Raw genomic sequence first — 20827 nt, 5'->3', positions numbered from 1 at the left:
TGTAATAAACTGCTTTAAAACGTCTGGCGTCTACATGCCAATCAAGTCGTGTAAAGGTTACAGCCGGTTCACACGCAAAGACAAAACGCCGCAGTAGTGGATACGGAATATATTATTGCTGGTGGAAAAACGTCACTCAGGTGATGTTTCTGGACACGGAATTATTATTGTTATTTTTAGACAGAATGTGAAAAAGCTCACACAGCTAGGTGGCACTTGGTTGAAGAAGACAGTGGGCAACAAGGCCTGCAATAGCAACGTATACAGTAGTGCATAAGGAATATATTATTGCTGGTGGAAAAATGTCACTCAGCAAACAGCACTGGACACGTTAAAGAACAGTAAGATAAATAAAAATAAATAAATAAATAATAATAATAATAATAAAAAAAGTGATCTCTGGTTGGTGCTGGTGGTGAACTACTATGAGCAGCACACCTGTCTCCAACACACACAGACGGAGCTGCAGTACACAATGAAAAGAAGACTAGAGTAACAGTAATCAGAAAATAAAAGCAGTCCTTACAAGGACTATTGGGTTACAGCAGATGATCAGCACAGGACAGCTGCCTGCACACAAACTGTCCCTCAAAACCCTGCACAGCTCTCTCCCTATGCTATCTCATCAAGCACACACAGGCAGAATGTAAAATGGCTGCTGGGCTTCGGTTTATATATGGAAGGGAGTGGTCCGGGGGGGGGGGGGTGGTCCAGGAGGGAGAGCTGCCTGATTGGCTGCCATGTATCTGCTGGCTCTGGGGTGAGAGGTCAAAATTTGGCGCCAGCTAAGGCGAACCCAAAATTGCGAACATCGATAAAAAATCGCGAAACTGCGAACACCCGATGTTCGCGTGAATTAGTTCGCTACATCTCTAATCAGTATTACTCTGTGTGCCAGTGTGCACTACACAATTGGAAGGAAAGGAGAGGAAATGAAATGGGAAAGGGAAAGGGAAGGGATAAATCAAGCTTTTACTGGCAAGCTGAGTGTGGAAAAGTAGCTTCCTTTTGTTTCCAGTCCACTGATTATATGCGATGGGAACAGGGCTAAGGTTATGGGCTATTTTAGATTCTTAGCAAAGAGTGGAGTGAAAGCTGTGACTACATAGTGACAAGAGTTAGTAAAGTAACAAAGACAACTCCAGATATCTAAAATGTATCATGTTATTGGCACTAGGGCAAAAGTCAGGATAATCACAACATTTTAGCTTTCATTTTGTCAGTGCAGAAAGTAGATTTCAAAGGGTTGTGAGGTATGGTACAGGAGATAGATAATCACACTTTTATGAAAAGAAAAAGACCAAACCTGAGTAGAATTGTAACTGGAATAATAAAAACACCCTTTTAGTGTCTTTCATGAGATAGAAAATATATACTGGAATTTATGTATATAAAAAATACTGGCCAAACTATTGTCTTTGCTTATTCCACTGCCTTTAGGAAAGAGGTTGTCATAACATATTATTAACTAATGTAACTCTACTGCATTAGCTGCAACTTAAAGGACAAGGAAAGTCAAAATCTATGAACCACACTATTAAATAGTACTACTATGGCTGTGTAAAAACGCTATAATTCTGGCTTGCCTAATGAAAGATTTACAGAGATTCACCTGCTACATTCTACATACTTGTTTGAGTGAACGGCGCCGCCATTTTGTCAGCACCCCCTCCGCTTTATCTCTCTGTCTGGTCCGCTCCCTCCTTGCCTCTCCCCCACCAGCACCCGCTTGCTTCTTTCGTCAGGACCGTACCCCCCCCCCATCCGATCTTTCTCCGGTCCGCTCCCCCTTTGCCTCTCCCCCCACCTGCATCTGCTTGCCGCTGCCACACACAACGCCGCTTGCCTCTTCCCCCCTGCCTCTCCCCACCTTGCCTCTCCCCCCCTTGCCTCTCCCCACCTTACCTCTCCCCCCGCCAGCACCTACTTGCCGGCTGTCTGTTCTTCCGTGCCGCTGCTGCTTCTGTGCCGCTTCTGTTCCTTACTGCTTCTGTTCTGTGCCTTGCTGCTTCTGTTCTGTGCCGCTGCCATGGCAACCTGATGCTGGGGGGGGTGCGCATGCGCCGCCTAAGGTCTCAAGTCGCCAAGTCTGGGAAGGAGCGAGGCATTATGGGAATCTTCTCTACCCAGCTCAGCATTTTTTCTAACTGTTTGGCTTCAGATCTTCTGAAATGGAGAAATATGGGGAGACTTAAGGGCACTATTGAGACAACTGAAGGTATGCCTGCATTTTGAGATTAACTCTTAGCCTTTCTTTTCCTTTTCCTTTAGGGCTCTGGCACATGGGGAGATTAGTCGCCCACGACAAATCTCCCTTGTCTCAGGCGACTCCCCAAGTTGCCATCACCTGCCATCCCACCGGCGAAAGTGTAAGTCGCCGGTGGGATGGCACACGTGGCGGCGCGATTTCAGTGAGATCGTGCAAGTTGCCTCGAGAGGAAACTTGCGCAATCTCACTGAAATCGCGCCGCCGCGTATGCCATCCCACCGGCGATTTTCGCCGGTGGGATGGCAATCCGGGGAGATTAGTCGCCCGAGACATGGGAGATTTGTCGCGGGCGACTAATCTCCCTATGTGCCAGAGCCCTTAAACTAAGTTAGAAACATTAAAAAGGCAAGGGGCCAGAAAGGAGTAACAGAAGAAAGTGTCAATATTTTTTAAACTGGAAGGCCCTTCAATAAGACTCCTGAGTAGAGCCCGCTTTCTGTTCTATGATTCGCTGCCTGGTTTATTAGAACTATTTCTTCTAGCTCTAACACTTAAACAGCACTGCCCTTCTGATCTTTGATTACAATGAAATATAAGTAAGCCATAATTGCACAGTAATTTTACTATATAATTGATAAAAACTAGGAGTAGGAGTAGTTATGTCCAGTCAGCTTTAAGAAGAATAATGAAAGGAAAATTTTATTGGTTAACCATGGTTACTCCCCAGATGCAAAACTACCCACTGTTATTATATGATGAGATGACTGACATAGCCCTGAAAATCTCTTTTATAATTAAGTTTGAATGTCTACTTTGTAAAGGTGGTTAAAGCAAACTCAGGAAGGTTTTATTATTTAAGTAGCAGGATAAAGAACTCTTTAGAAAGAATCTTCATAGGGATAAACAGAAACAATGAAATAATGATATATCAGAAAAATTTTGTTTGCCTATAATTTAGAATAAGATAAAATTACTTCTGCTTTAGGTACTCCTTAAAAGTACTTGCTGCTCTACAGCTCTATAAAACTCTGCCTTGATTCATGCTGAAATTTTTTATGGTTTTTGGGTGACTTGAGTGTTTTGAGAAGCCACAACAAAATTAGAAATCTGCCTAGAGTTCCATCCATAAAATCCTATAATAAAGCAGTAACTCCCCCACCACTCTGCTTGGTTGCCTTCCAGCAGTATAAGTAGGTTCTGGAAATCAGAGAGAGAGCTTCAAAAGCTGATCTAGCAGCCTGACAAGCACAGCTAAGGAGGAACCTGTGTTTTCCAATGAAAGGTGCCTATTATACGTTCCCCAGTAACAATAGTGATGGATCACTGAAAGTGCGGGAATTGACTATAGCCTGCCAAAACTGCGCTTAATGTCAGCAGCTAGTCACTGACAAAACATGCTCGGTGGGTGTCTGAGTGATCAAAATCTATTTCGCAAACAACACAGTGATTTTATCCTCTGAGAAGCTACTTCAAGTTTGTCACATTCTTCAAAAGATGTCTCTGATGGGCGATGAAAAATAGTGCTGCAGGTGTTGTTTTTATATGTGAGCATCTATAATTTGTAAAGTTTCGCCAGCGCTTGCAGCACCACACAAGATTACAATAGAAGCAGATTCTAATAGCTGAACAGAGACGCAAAATAAGAAAATAAATAAGGGCCAGTATTAAATGGAAAAAATGTGCCAACAGTAATTCTCAGTGGGATATAGCGCTGCTATACTGTTAGTAAGTCTGGTGTGCCATATTATCATCATGGAAAAACATTCAGGTTATCAGACTGAATTTCAATTCCAGACATAGGTTGGCATCCAATGATGCATTGGCAAGCACTTTCTTTTTTTTGGTTGATTTCTCCTCTTAAGTGATCCTTAAGAAAGTTTGGCTAAGCACACGGACAAGAGGAGGCAAGAGGTGATTCATTCAACCACTCATTTACTAACAATGGGCAAATACGCACCTAGGCAGTAACCCATAGTATCAGAGATTAGCTTTTATGAAGCCAGCTGCAGGTGAAACAATAAAAGCAGACATTTTATTGGTTGCCATGGGTTACTGCCATCTCCCACCATTGCTGGAGTATTCTTATATAGTTTTTTTTTATTATTATTATTTCCCTAAGGATAAAAGAAAGATTTTAGAAGATTTGTGATTATAAGTATTGATTTAACCAGTACCTAGGTATAATTTGTTATTGTGCTGCAAAATACAATGGCTACTGCTTTTCAAATACAACAGCTGTACAATATGAAAATTGAGTAAACTCTTGCATGCATATGAATATGAATCACAGATGTGCATCCCCTATGAGGGGGGACACTGCATTGCATGGTGGGCTCAGCAACCAATGTCAAAGGATGAGAAAAAGCATAATCCTGCAGGTGACATCTGTAAATGGAATCCTATATGGCATATACAGGACCTATTATCCAAAATCTTTCCGTTATTTGGTTCTCCATACCTATAGTTGGTTAAAAATTCTTTAAGCATTAAATAAACCCATTAGGATTGTTTTGCCTCCAATAATGTTTTATTACTACAGAGAAATGTAAATGATTTTATTAAAATAGATTCTAAGGGAGATGGCCTTCCTGTAATTCAGAGCTTTCAGGATAATAGGCTACCGGATAATGGATCCCATAACTGTACCATAATCCTAGGAAAACTTATTTCAGTGGTGTGCTCATTTTTAGGTTCTATAAATTACCAGTGAGGTACATGATTAGATAATGAGATAATTTTACATACAAGGAAAGTGGTTGCTTTGATATTCCTTTACAAGATCATTTGTTGGAACAGTTATATATACAATGGATCTATGAATGTATTGGGGAATTTAGTCATTCTGCTATAATGCTAATATGAACTATGTTGAAATGTGATTTTCACTAGGTAATCAGTTAGTTTTGTTGAATTTTATTAAGGGGCTCTAAACGCTGCTGTACTTCTCTGTTTAACCACACTTTATACAGCTGTTGCTGGGCTACACATTCCAGCACACTATGAAGTATTATAAAGCTTAAAGTATGCTGGCAGCTGTAGTCCAGCAAAATAATTCTTATAGCAATATTGCTCAAAACATTTCCCCATATCTCCAGGACCAACAGGTACATTTAAATGCAAGACTGAGAATCCCACTTGATCTGTGTCTTGATCTGTCACCATGTTCTTTGCTTCTGCAACTGGAGCTGGAATCTTTAGGCACAGTTCTCCTAGCACTAAGAGAGTACATCATGTATTGCCATGTTTGACTAAAGTGAAATATAATGAATTGAAAATGACATAGTGTTCATGGTATGTAAGATAATAGCGAGATGCAATCAGCATTCTTATTGGTAAATTCTCCATGTGAAATTCAATTTTTTGTCAATTTCTATTGTCCCATTAAACATGTATAGGTAAGGACCTGCAGTTTAGAGTGCTTGGGGTTTTCCAGGGATCTTAATTTGGATCACCATAAGTCTAATAAAAAAAATCATTTAAACAATAACACAATGGAATCGATTTGCACCCAATATGGATTAATTATATCTCAAGTACAAGGTACTGTTTTATTATTACAGAGAAAAAATGTAAAAATCTGAATTATTTGTCTAAAATGGACTCTATAGGGTTGATTCACTTACGGTCGATAAGTGTTATCGCATGCTTGTTTGCGTTAAAATTGATGTGAAAAAACGTGCGATTCGCTAAAGTATTATCGCGTGCGTTAAGATGCATATAGCATGCACGAAATAACACCTGGCGTTAATTTTCGAATAGAAATAATACTAACGCATTATTCACAAACACATAAGAAGCGTTAAGACGTGCTAAATATCGCATTAGTCTGTGCGAAAATTAACACCTACTTGGGGCAGGCGGTACCTATAGAAACTTGTCATTTGTGACCTTTTGGCAACACAACATGGAGTTTGCAGTGGGATTTTTTTCAAGTATGTGTTGGCCCTAGAGTCATCAGGGAAATGGTCATTTGCAGAAAAGTAGTTTTACGAATGTAATAGTTACGTGCGTTAAATCGTGCACTAATATAGCAAGTGCCGAAATATATCGCACGCAGCGTGAATTAAAGCACGCGCAAAAAATAATGCAAGAAAAACACTCAAATAACAAACAACATTGCGTCTTAATTAACGCAAGTATCCTATAGTGAATCGTGCGTTAAGTCACAAAGAATAAGAAGTAATAACATTTTTAACGCATGCTATAAATAGCGCTCGAAATATCGACCTTTAGTGAATCAACCCTTATGAGAGATGGCCTTCCCATAATTTGGATCTTTATGGATAAGGGCTTCCGGATAACAGATTCTGTACTTCATTGCTAGTTATACAGAACCTGATTAATGGTCATGTACCCTAGAAATAATGTAAATAAATTATAAGAGGAACTATTTGTACTAGCAACTTTCTCACCCTGTTTAAAACATAGAGGTTGGAACCCACTTTATAAATATAAAATAAAAAAAAACTTGTTTGGAAATAATGCAGAAGATGCTGATGAAAATAAAGATTCACATCCTTTGTTTTACTATTTACAGCTGAAACAAAAGTAATGGAAGAAAAAAATAACATAGTAGTTCAAACTCAAGAATGCTTTATGGAATGGGGTCAAGGTTATTATACAGGAAGAGAGAAGAGATCAGATATAGACAGAGGAAAAATGCGTACCTGTACATGTAGGAAAAAGAAAGCTAAAATGAGAGTTAGCATTTAGAGGGGTTCTTTGTTTTCTATACCAATTCATTCACATTCAGGAAACTACCTTCACTTCAATTACACTAAATAAAGTGTTATTTGTTCATGTACCTAATGACCTCAGAATTTTTATTATATATATATACTGGTGATTTGATGGAATATTTGAATAAAAAAAAAACAATAGCACTATTCCTCCAGCTATTAAATGTTACAAGTGGGGATTGAATGAGTGATTTTGTTCATAAACTTTATGACATTTTGTATTGGGGGTAAAGCCTTAGCTATTCTAAGATGCCAAGTATGGGATTCATGCTTCCTATTCAAAAGGCCCAGAAACAATGAAATATTGGCTGCATCCCAAGCAAGATATTTCTTTATCTGCACAGTTTGGAATTTCAAGGAGACAGGAGCTGTGTTGAATTGTTTTATTTAAATAATTGTTTAGTAGAGTGTTGCTTTCATCCTTGGAAAACCATTTCTGTATCATCTGCTGACGCCCTAACGTTATTTCTGAGAAAGAGATATGACAACATATGCAATACAAGTATAATCCTCAGTGGACTGACATCCCTTTCATAAAAATGGGCTTGGAATGGATCAGGCTGGGAATGAACTCTGCACAAGGTATAAGGAATAGTGCTCACAGAACCCCGCACCATCCCTTTATGTTAGCTGCCTGCAGATTTTAAGAGCAGAAGTATTGACAAGTAAAAGTGGCGGCACAGTGACTGACATTCACCACTTGGGAGTGACTGGTGGCAGAGTGTAAGCGTAACCACAGTGACGCTAGAGGGAGAGACAAGAGAATAGTTGGGCAGGCTAAGGTCACAGACACAATCAAAGCAAGGTACCAGGAATTAAGTAAAGTAGAATACAGTAGGCTAACTGGTTTGTAACTGTGGGTTAGATTTGTGTAACACCAGGGATATCACAGAGAACAAGGTCAAGAACGGAGCTGTTTCAAACATACGAATCAGAGCATGCAGTACCAAGGGGTAATGATTTAATCAGCATCAAGCCAATAATCAGTACCAATAACTAAGACAAGAACATCCTGACTAGCTCCATAGAAACTCCGTAACACCCCCTCTCAACACAGTAAAGCCTGTTTGCAAATGGGGGCCTCTTTTAAAACCGGTTTGAGAGAAGACTTAGTCTTAGTAAGACTTAGTAAGTTAACCCCTATCCTAACAGCAGCCAACCTGAAAGAGGCATAAAGATCAAAGAAAGAATGGAGAGAATGCTTTCTGCTCTAAAGCATGCAATGAGGATAGGACAACTTCAATTCAAAGTACAGGCTTTGCTTGCTTGTGTCTGGGACATACCTGCACTCTGCACTAAGTTTGTGTAGGGGCAAAGCAGCCCTGTCCTTACCACTGGTCATAGGGAAGACACCCTATACGTACCATTGAGGAGGGTAAGGGCAGTAGAGTGCCTGCATGTCTCCCCCAGCCCTTCATAAAAACAGAGCCTTATGGTCTGAAACTGCTCCCACGGGCACTGACCACAGGGCTGGGAGCAAAGTTCTGGGAGGGTTTTTTTGCACTTTGCCCTAAAAAATCATAAATAACTTCTTGTGAGTTTTGCAGATAGGAACATGCACCTGCTATTCAAACCTGAACACAGATTCTAGCCATTCATTAATAAATGTCCCATCCCACAACACACTGCAGAGAAGAGAGCACACTCTGTATGGAGAAGTGGCAGATCTGTGTTGAGCTTAATAAATTGTTTTCCTAAAAAGGAACTAACTGTACAACCTAGGACTATTTTTATGACAGGAATCAAATGCTGCCATTAGTTAGGCATTCTGGTATCACATATAATACAAAATGTTGATATAAATTCGATTTACAAGTTCAAAAAAAGTATCCACTGTTCTAAGATTAAAATAACTATAAAAACTATATAAACTATAGGAATATGCTACTATACCCCTGCCCCTTCAACCATTATTACTATTAACACCTTACACATTGCTTAACTAAGCAGAGAGACAGTTCTGCCACTAAAGAGCTGGGGACTGTGTGATACTTCAGTGGGCTAGAGTCATTTTTACATGTATACCCCAGCATATAGAACAGTGTTTCCATGATTGTGGGGCTGGCACCCCTAGCGGAGTCATTGGGTGGGGGCACTCAAGGGAATGCCATTTAGAGAGAAATTTGGAAAGAATGCCTTTTGGAAATTCTAGATACTTCTGGAAGCCCAGCCTAAAGCTTAATTATAGTGATCTTTGGAGTGAATTTGCTATTCTATATATTTTGAATCTATGACAGAATAACTCACACAGTAGAGATTTCATACAAATGTTTGAATAGAGATATATGTCAGTGTGGTCCTCCATTAAATGGATATGGATACTGCCAAAATCACATTAATGAAGTTTTTATTGGTATTTTGATTACTAAATTTCAATTTTATAAATATATAATACAATAAATTTCTTTCTTGAATCTGCACAGTCACCTCAGTCAACATTCACAATCTAACTGTAAAAAAAGAGATAGTTTAAGGATAAATTCTGATGTATTTTTTCACAAGACTGAGAAAGTATTCCCTAAAAAGCCTTAAACATAATATTTCTGTTTACAATTGGTTCTAAACTCTTCGGTTTAGAGCAAAAGACAATGTTTATGCTGACGGGGGCAGACAGTGATCTCCGGCTGAGCCTGTACTGCCTTGACCGAGCCTCTTTATCCATGAATCTTCCTCTGCACATTATTAAATTCAGGGATGATAAGGCTTAACGAAATGATGCGCTTCAGTAATTGACTGGCTGGTTTTTGTAATGTCACAACATGACTAATGGACGCTTCTCCTTCACTGGTTAGAGCTGTGGAAATCTGCTGTCAGCAGAACCTCTAATTGGAGATCACCTTTACCAACTTCACCAATTTCATAAATATTCAGTGGATCAGTCTGCACATGCTGCCTAATTTGCTCTGTGTTTGACATTCATTGTCAAGGACATGGGAATGGCATTTGTCTACTCATCGGCGGCTCTTGTAATATATTGCTGAAGAATGATAAATTCCAGTGTGAAGAAGAAAACTTCTGTGTTGATCAGACATTGCTAGCAGTTTGTCCTCCATCCTCAGTAGAACTGGAGCTGAATTGCTCCACTTATCCTATTTTGATCTAGGTAATGCATAGGGAATGTGGGTGTGGGTTAGTTTATAACTGTTATTTAATAAGATGTCTGTAAATAGTTGTAGTACCTCATTTGGAACATATGTTATGCCAAAAATCTCATATATATTACAAACTTGTCCAGTATTTTTTCTTTAATTACTTGTCTTGTTAGACAATGCTATACTTTAATGTGTCGGGGAGAAAGTACAAACGAAAGTTCTACTTAAGTTATACTTAATTATGCTTGAAAGTGAGTTTGATGTGTTTTGAAGGTACGTAAGGTGCTGGTCTATTTTCATTTCCAGCCAGCTCCTTTCAGTCAGAGTTGTTTCAGCCTGAGTGAAGAGGGAGTGTTCCCTGCTGACAGGCACATTCTAAATATGTCATTTATATGCCCTTTCTGGGCATGCAGCTCTTACTGAACAGGCCAACTGCTTGCTTTTGATATTTAGGGCGTTGCTTTATTTGAGCAATGGTGCAGAAAATCAATATCACTGAGACAGCTCTGTGTAGGAATAGACATATATATGAGGTGTGTAGTTCTGTGCATAGATCCTTTTCCATGATTCGCCACAGTTTCTACTGGCTTGGGATTGCTGTTGTCACATACTCATTTGGGTTAATCAGTTGTTTTATGATATTAAAAATATGATATTTTGATTTTTATGGCTCTTTCAGTCATTAGTGACTTGTGTCATCCATTGCTGAGATCCATTGTTCCAGTAGTATGTCATATTTGAGCTGTTATCATGGTCATTCCTCAAATGCTGTATTCATCTCTTTACTTTCTAAAGTAGCCTACCAGTTTGTGATGTGATGGAACCGTTTGTGCATATTTCATATACAAGGTTAAATCTGTTAAAATTGCAGTGACTTGTTGCATAGCACTATTAATGTTTGTATAGGTCTACTTAACATGTAATGAAATCTGCATTGGCATACCTGTTCCTGTTGTGTGACTTTACAAATCTATACATATAACAGCAGACTCAACTACATGAAAAACTACATGGACATTGCTACACTTTGATGTTTATGGAAAGTTTTTTTTTTTAAGATTTGGAGATAAGAAGTCAAAGACAATGGTCCCAATTCAGTTCAGTGAGAAAAAGTGATCTCATGGTTTATCATATGAAAACTTACAGAATGGCTAAGGTTCAATTGGAGGGGAAAAAACTTTTCGCCTCCTTCAGTTCCAGTTTTTCTCTATAGACAGCTATAGAGTTCACATGAAAAACCATGAGATATGTTTTTACATGAAATTGAATCTGGCAAACTCAAACTGAACTGGTTTTATTGTCTATGACAAAGATACATGTGGTTATGCAGTAAATACTCACAAATGCAGATGGAATGACAGGTATGCAGATACACATGGTGTAGCAATAACAAATGAAGCACCAATATAGAGAATGAGCTGGGTTAATTAGATTTATGTCCTTAGGGTTTCCACCTTAATGAACCAGATCCCCTGCAAGTGGATCAGGGAGAAGACTTCAGTTCTTACACTAAGGCAGCAGAGCCTGTAAAGTAGACTACTCCCGCTGTCTCTCTTGGTTAGAGCTAGAACACTGCTCATGCTATCTAAAGCTGACTATCTCACTTTCCTAGAAAGTGCTATTACAAAATTAACCTGCTTTTACTATTCCTCATTCACAGGGCCCCTGCTCCCCAACTTCAGAAAAGGTAAAGATACCTCTGGGGTAAGATGGCTTTACTGGGGCCTTGTTGATCTTAGGTTCAGTGGAACATCCACCTGGTTCAACAGATGCAGGTCAAAGAGGAAGATCCACCCCTTTGTTAACACTATGTTACAGTGTGGGAGTGATCTAACTATGGGCCAATAATGTACAACATGTAAATTGGTAAATCTATTACATGGGTCTTTGCCCAGAAACAGTGAAATAAGGAAGTGTAGGGTTTAAAGCTATAGGGATTATTAACCCTATAGATTCCTATAGTAATAATGCTATCAAATATAATAAATATCTTGTACCAGAATGAATATATCTGAGCCAAAATTAACATATGTTTTATGCCACCAGTTGCCATTTCAGGGTATTTACAATGTAAATAGGGAGGATAGATGGTTATTGAACAATTATGTGGTCTTCAGCCACAGTCTCTGGATGCATGCATGCAATCACTGAAAGGGTTACATAAGAAAATAGTTGTGTAAGTGTTAATTGACCCTTTTCTATTATCTTTTTTGTCTCGCCTAATGCATTTTCACTTCCCCTGAAACAACAGCACTAAACCAAAGACTAACTTATCAGCAGCACATCTGATGCCAAGCAAAGATGTAGCGAAAAAAAATGTTACAAAAATGGCTTTTAACTGAATACCCATAACAACTTAGAACAAGCCGTAAAACAAACGTTCCCGTTAAGGATTTTACATTTAATGAAAGCATCCTTTTCCAGATTTAGGTCACAAAACAATTAATGTGTTTGCATGCATCTCATTGTAATGGCATGCTATATTTCATTGCTATATTGCATCCAGGGTAATATAACAGTTGCCAGAGTAATTACTTATTTTGTTTGGCGAATGCAGCAAACTCAGAATGCCAAATAAACATCACGTCGTTCTAATTTAAAACCCATCAGTACATTTAATTAATAGCTGAACTTCCTCCATTTTCAGTTCTAAACTGCTTTTATGTCTCTGTCCTTCCTCCCACATCTGTGCTCTCAGTATAATAATGTGCCCTTATATATAGCTGTGCCGCTCAGAGTTATGAAGCATTGCTGTGTTCCTGTACTTAAGGGATTTCTTACTCAGCAACACATCATTTTTGGGGCTGAGATCCAGTTATGTTTAACCAATACTTCACACAAGGAAGCAGAGAGAAAGACAAATATCCTAAAGTCCATCTATTTTTAAGATTGTCAGGCTAAACTATAGTCTATATATGCATATATATGCATTGCCTTTGGCCAGATTGTGTCATTGTGTCAGCCCTGTCACTGATACCAGCTTCTAAAAATAAATATGCCCGAATGTTTAAAATACCATTGTCAAAATGACCCTTCTGTTTTTTTAAGAGGGATAGAGTGCTGTCATAAAATTTAATTTTGGTGAATTTCCATTAAGATTTTCAGCCATTCCAAAATGATGACAGTATACATCAGACCCACAGGTTATCACTTTATAAATGCCCAACACTTATTAAAGTATTTTGTACAATTTGTTCTTAAAGGGCCACTAAACCTTATTTACTTCCCTTTGTAATTGACAGAAAAAATAAAAATAAAATAATGTAACTCTTTTCCTCATCCACTGTTAGCAAGCATATAATACCATAAAACCAAGCTTTTTAATTTTTGCTGAAATCTCCTTTTTATACACTGGCTACCTGTTACGTACAGGAATCAGTTCAAAATTCTTGTACTCGCCTTCAAAGCACTCACTGGTGCCGCACCACTCTATTTAACCACCCTAATCCCCAAGTACACCCCCAGATGTAACCTTCACTCTACACATGACCTCCTTTTTCTCTTCCTCACTCATCACTTCCTCTCACTCTCGCATCCAGGACTTCTCATGCTCTTCCCCGTCCCATTAGGCACTGCCAGACTCTCCAAGCCTTTAAACGGTCTCTTAAAACCCAGCGTTTCACTCAAGCCTATAACCTAACCCCCCCCCCCAAACATTCACTAACCACTGGTTTTCACCTCTTACTCCGCACTTACTGTCACTTTACACACCTACATGAACTCTAATGCCATGCTAGTTACCCTGACCTCATGTCTCAGCACTCCCTTTTAGAATGTAAGCTCTTGCAAGTAGGGCTCTCCCCCAAGTGTCTCCGATCCTTATCCAATGTAACTGCAAACCATTTTTGTGAATTGTTTATATGTACATGTTAACTGTTCTGTCTTTTGTACCCCTCTATTCTGTAAAGCGCTGCGTAAATTGATGGCGCTATATAAATAATAATAATAATAGACTAACAGCTTTCATTGCCCCTTCCCACAACCCTTCTGGAATATGATACCTCAACATCATGATAGTGTTTTAAAATGTAGACTGGAGATAGTCAGGATACGGGTGATGGCAAAAAGAGCAAATTCAGTCCAAACAGATATTTTCAGTTGCTTTATTTGCACACACAATCTGGGGGTCATTTATCAACATTGGGCAAATTCGCCTGTGGGCATGGCAACCAAACATATTGTTGCATTCATTGTTCTACCTGCAGTTGACTGGAAAAATCCAATCACTGATTGGATGCCATGGGTTACTGCCATAGGTAAATCTGCCCAGTGCTGATAAATGAGCCCCAGTAGAAGAGGCATTGTCACATCTCCCACAAAGCTCCTCATCTACCATCACTCTAAGAAGTGACAAAGCTGTCCATCCACCATAACCCAAGAAAGACAAAAAGTAAAGTGGCTTTAAACATACATTCAAGCTTTCTGGAATGTTTGGGACAGTGCCAGCAAGAGGAAAAAAATTTGCTTTATCCAAGTGAGCAACATTTTAACAGTTATGGCATGAGGGAAAAATATTCCCCCAGTCCCTCCTGCTCCCAAATCTTGGTATAGAAAAACAAAAAAGTCATACAATTACCTCACATATTACCCTTAAAGTATACCATTTTTTTAATCTCTAAAATTACTCTGTACAGCCCCCCAGAATAAAAGAACTTTCTCCCAACATCCAGATTTATTTATTCATTTAGCTGAATTGTATCTCTTTTACTGACTTCCTTGTCTAGTATGAAGTCCCCAAACAAAAAAGGGAAAATATCTTGTAACAAAATCAGTGCATAAAAAGTATGAATTTTCTTCACATCTTCATATGTATACAGACTTAAATATATTACTACCAGTGTAAAAACATTGTATTTTATCAAATCTTCAAATATAAAGATATAAGGTATCAACTATACCATATAAAGCAAACAGTAAATGTTTAGTACATATCTAAAGCTCATCAATATCTGTAAAATTCTTTAGGTAAAGTAACAGGTAAGTGACTGAATTCATATTTTATTTGAATTCATAGTTAAGACCCAGTGGCAAACGTGTATGTAAATAAAGAAATCAAAAAGTAGGCTAAAAGACTTACTAAATCACTTCCCTTCACACCTAGCCTAACTTTCTCAGTTCGTGTCACTCTTGTTATATTGTGCAAAATGACTGGTTACATTGCTCTTTCTTACAGCACGTGGATTCCTAATTTGGCACAAATGTTCCTTTATCCTTTCTTTTACTGGACTATTTTTACATCCTACATAATGCTGTTGGCAAGTAATTATATAAATAACTGTAGTGGCGTTGCAATTAATCTACTCCTTAGTCGCAAAACTTCTACCTGTTATAGTTAGGGCCGGAACTAGGGGTAGCCTGAAGAGGCATGTGCTTAGGGCACAACACAAACCTCTCCTGCCTATTCTGTACCTCCAAAGGCTCCGGAGGTAACTTCTGCACCCCACAGGTGACAGGAGGAGGCAGGACAAGACTTTCTTGAACTCAAGCTTTCTTGAAGTCTCCCAAAGCTGTCATGCCCTGACACCACCTGTTACCTGTGGGACGCAGTAAATCAATGGGCTTGCCTAGTATGCAATATTCTAGGCCTTTTCGGCATTTAGAACCCTTCTTCCCTCTCTAACTATGATAACCTCAAAGAGGTGCTGACTCTGCATGCCTGATGGATTTTAATTGGAGCAGAGGCAGTGAGCATGCCCAGTAAGCACCTCTTTCAGGCCTTATAGTCAGAAAAAAGCTGAGAAAGCAAAAGGGGAGAAAGGTATGTTACTCTGAGGACTGTTGTCATTTTAGGGGATTTCAAAATAATTACTTGTACTTTAATCAAAAGGCCTGCACATTTAATGTAAATTCTATTTACATAATGCACTACCATAAACAAATGAATGCTCCCCCATTCCAGTATTTTCTTTAGTTTTAAGTCTTGTCCATTCATATCTCTCTAATTGCTGAGCTGTCACAGCCTTGGACATCACTAACCTGTAATGTTCCATACCAATGCTTTGCGCACTGTATGTGCAAAGGTGTTGCTTTCTGGTGCTTCCCCTTTCAAGGAGAATCCAACTAAGCACAGAGGGACAGCCTTTTGGGCATCACTGCTTTATTACATCCTGAACATTAGTTTTAAATGTAAACTTCTCCATTAAGACTAAAGATATAAATAGCTTCTTCAGTTCTGCACGATTTTGCCTCCCCTTTATTCTCGACCTTGTCACAGTTCCTGAAGGCAAACACATATCAAAATCCACATGTGACAGTCATTGGGCATGACGTGCATACAACTGCTGTAGTTCTTGACAGATAAAAAGCCATTCTGGCCCCATTAAATACCTAATGCACTAACATTGTTGAAAAAAATCATGGCAGCATGTAACCTATGTCTTCTGTAAATCCTCTTGAAAAGAAGTATTGTAAATGTACTGTATAGTGGATTCACTTTTTACAGTAACAGATATCGTAATGCTCGTAATTGCTGCAATTACATTAAATAGATGACACATTTGCACACATATTTGCATATTGTGAATTTCATAAAAGTGTGCTCCATTATGTGAAGTGTTGATTTATAGAGCAAGTTTGTTGCATATGAGGTCACTGCAAATAATATTATTCTTTTCAGTTTCATTAAAAGCACAAGATGAGTAGTATGAATGATTATATGTAATTATTATTCAATATCTGTTCACTTTTGGAATACATATGGCTACTGGATTGTCTGGTGCGTAAATATAGCAATGTGTGGTTACTGCATAATTAAGAGAATCTCATCTGCATAAACCAAAAATAACCTTTTAGTTGCATATTTAACTAAGGGCCATCAAGTAGCCTACGAAAATTGCTTTGGATTAAATAGACTGCATATTTTTAGGCTTGAGTAATTGTTTTTACTGGTAAATTTTCTTTGGTGAAAAAACTATTTACCTATCCTGAGATTGTGCAGTAAAACTTAGGAATATTAAAAAATGTGCATGTTTATTCAGTTTTTGGAGCAAATCCTGCTATATTGTACTCCATAAGGAATTGGCAGTGATCTCAATTTTGCTTAGGTGGCTTGGTAATATTGTGCAGCTATCCATCACATCACTAAAAATAAAATACAGTAAATAAATGTAGTGTTTTCTTACTCAGTCTCCTGTGCCAGGCATTGTAGCAGTTTTGAACAGTAGGGTGTTAGAAGTCCAGGGATATTTTTCTATCCAAGAGGATTTTTCAATCACGGCTATTGGGCTAAACAACACTAACCCAAATTCCTAACTAACTCATATTAAAAATTAAATTCACAATGAATAATGAATTTTGCGGAGGTTTCACAAAACATTCACTAATAAATTATCAGTTTCATATTAATTATAGTAATATATATATATATATAAAATATATATATATAAAATTATCAGTTTCATATTAATTATAGTATTAAGAAATGTTGCTCTTTTAAATTGCACAGCTCTGTTGGACCTTTTAAGTAAAAAACTATAAATAGTGATTAGAAACTCTGTTGTGTCAAAAAAGTTGCGGTCGCTTTCACGTAGAAAAAAAGTCATATGCCACCCGCGTTTTGCAGAATTTCACTGCGAATCAATGTCTGGAAAAAAAAATTCACTCATCACTACCTATGAAATAAAAAGTCTACAACTTCATTTTCTATCGTAATTTAAGAACAATGGAATACTGTATCTGTGCTGCATTGTTCTCTGGTGACTTTTATTTAGGATATTAGAATATTTCAAATGATGTCAGAACATGCTGTCTGCTCTGTTAGGCCATATTTCTGATGGTAAATATGGAATTATAGTACAATAGCAAGGCTATGGGCAGTAATTGGGAAAGCTTTGACCAACCAGCATGAGACAATGGCAGTGATAAGATTAAGATTAAAACTGTTAACACTAACAATATGAGAAAACACAGGAGATAAAATATAAAAAGGAAAAAGGTGTTCCACGTAACCTTTAAGCTTATACAAGCAGGAAAAAATTATGATATAGCAGCTTTTTAAACATAAAATTTACTCTCTTTCATGTTGCAGGACCCAAGGTAAATAATAACAAAAATGAACACTATTAAAAAGCAATGTGTCTCTCTTTTTGCTGTTTTTCTTTTAATCTTTGTTTATTTACAAGTGCTCATTTTATGTACTATATATATATATATATATATATATATATATATATATATATACAGTATATAATTACCATTGTGTTGTTCTTCCTTCTTTTTTTTATACAATTTTATAAAACCTAAATAAAAACTTAGATAAATAAAAAATAACATTACAAGCAATAGTCTTGTATGTATGGTGACAGGTGCATGGTTAGGGTTTGTTTAGGAAAAACAATGGATACCCAGGAAGTCTATAATGATAAGGTTAGATACACTAAAAACTGTGGTTAGCGAGCCTTAGTATATTATTATGTGACCTCCAATCCATATGTACCCTCTTTTGAAATATAGAGTTCACGGGTAATCACAGTGGAAACAACCATTGCGAATAATGGAGACCGTTTTTCTGCAAATGTGTGCCTGTAACATTATAATTTTACATGGTTTGCTGCACTGCAGAACATACAAAGGGAACCAATAGTTTATACAGTAGAGCAGTGATCTCCAGTCAGTGGCTCTTAAGCAATATGATGCTCACCTCCCTTTTTGATATTGTTCCCAGTGTCCTCAAAGTAAGTGGCCATTTTTAAATCTCTGGTTTGGAGACAAGTTTTGGAAGCACAGAAGCACAGTTTTATTCTAAGCAGGCCCTCCAGTAGGCTAGCAGCGCATGTGGGGCTACAAAATAGCCAATCACAGCCCTTATTTTGCATCCTCAAGGAACTTTTTTCATGCTTGTATGATTTACCAACAATTTTTACATCTGAGTGTGGCTTATGAGTAAAAGAGGTTGGGGATCCTGTAGTAGAGAATAAGATAAAGTTCCTCTCAAACAGCTATCTTTCTATCTATCTATCTATCTATCTATCTATCTATCTATCTACAGTATCTACCTACCTATCTAGTGCTCCTTTTACTGAGGAGTAATTTTCATTTGAATAAGGTGATACACTTTTATATGCACTAGTTTATGCGTAGTTTATGCACCAATATACCCATTGCATGTATTAATCTGCATGTGTCACCAGGCACAAGAATTATGAACACAGAGCAGTGCTCTAAGCTCAATCATATGTTTACATCTTCATATAATGAAGATCATTTGTTGATCTTTTGGATTTCAGCTGTATTAACAAATATTTGCAAAACAGTAGCACAGTATATAACAGTAGCAAAAAGTTATTTGGCTTCATGTTTGTTTAGTCCCTATTTTTAGTGACCTAGAGGAAAATAAAAAAATGAAAAAGGTAGGGACTAATACCAAAATGAAATCAGATCTCGATAAAAGGTCTTTTCCACAGAGTTAGTTTGTATGTATTTGTGTGATAGGGCAATGATGGTTATTTTCTCACTCTTTAACTGGTGCAGTAAATGGCACAGCTTTCTTCACCTTGATTGTTAAACTCTGATCGTGAGCTTTTGAGCTGATGTCAAGTTTTTATCACACATGAATAGTTCTGAAAGCTGCTCTAGCAAAAAAAAAAAAAACCTCAACATAAGCTCAACATAATTCCACACAGTACTAAAACCTTTATATATCAGTTGAATTATCTCAGCATTTCTCTTTCTTTTAAAAGGTCATTGCAGAATTTGTTTTTATTGACAATGTTAAAAAATGAATGTTGATTTTGTGTGTAGTCACACATTTAACAACCCCACTGAACATTTCTGGATGAATGAACACTTACTAAAGCAATTTTCAGAACAACCCCCAGATTTATGGGGGGTTTTATAAACAAAAATGCAAATCCAGTTTTAAAGATCAAAAGTGGTAACCTTTGATTTCTTTTTATACTTTTAGAAAGCTGACCTTGCTGTGGCTCCCCTCACCATAACCCATGTCCGAGAAAAAGTAATAGATTTCTCCAAGCCATTCATGACCCTGGGGATAAGTATCCTGTACCGGAAAGCCAACGGAACAGCTCCAAGTGTCTTCTCTTTCCTGAACCCACTGTCTCCTGACATTTGGATGTACATCCTCCTTGCATACCTTGGTGTGAGCTGTGTATTGTTTGTCATTGCCAGGTAACATCACTTTTAACATTACTAAATGTAAATTAGAAAATTATTTTCTACATTAGGCAAATTCCCAGGGTAAATGGCATGCTTAACTTTTTTTTAAATTTTCTTTACTTACCATCTCTTTCCTCTTGCAAAATGTAGCCTGCCCTTAGGGGGTGCCAACAGTGGTCTGGTACAAATAGCCTACTCCTGGGTCATCTTCCACAGTGTGTATTTATGTAAAGGGATCTAAAAGTAGCAGGTGTAGGTTTAGCAACTGGGTCACAAGAGTTAAAGCAGGTACAGTGGTGTGGTAGATTTGTACCTTTTAGACAAACATATATCATTATGTGAATCAAGGTTTTGTACAATTATGGGTACATGTATATGGTAAACTGCACAAGAGATTTTGATCATCTTTTGTGGGTCAGGCTTTATCTGACAATAATTTATATGGACATTTTTCCTGTACCAAAAGCATTGCAGTCAAGCATTGCAGTGTGTGTTTTTCTTATGTCCATTTAAGGCAATGGGATTTTTTTTTTTTTTTGCATTTTTTGCAATAAACTGATGTTTTTCTTTTATTTTTCAAGGTTTTTGTCACACCAAGTGCCTTGGAATCAGTTTCCATTTTTCCTCATTTTTTTACCTGCATGAAAACACACCATTATTTTTTTTTCTACTGA

The 20827-nt window shown here is 37.7% G+C and overlaps 1 protein-coding gene across 1 annotated transcript in view; it reads left to right on the top strand.

The window, feature by feature from the left end:
- grik3 (glutamate receptor, ionotropic, kainate 3) overlaps nucleotides 1-20827 on the top strand; it is a 254320-nt gene that overhangs the window by 183653 nt on the left and 49840 nt on the right. Inside the window, exon 11 of the mRNA XM_031896913.1 lies at nucleotides 19942-20165. Coding sequence (XP_031752773.1) covers nucleotides 19942-20165 — 224 coding nt within the window. The remainder of the gene's footprint in view (nucleotides 1-19941; nucleotides 20166-20827) is intronic.

Source organism: Xenopus tropicalis, chromosome 2 (genome assembly GCF_000004195.4).
Source record: "Xenopus tropicalis strain Nigerian chromosome 2, UCB_Xtro_10.0, whole genome shotgun sequence".
NCBI classification, from domain to species: Eukaryota; Metazoa; Chordata; class Amphibia; order Anura; family Pipidae; genus Xenopus; species Xenopus tropicalis.
Note: the sequence above shows the minus strand (reverse complement) of the source record. Positions and strands in the feature narration are given on the sequence as shown.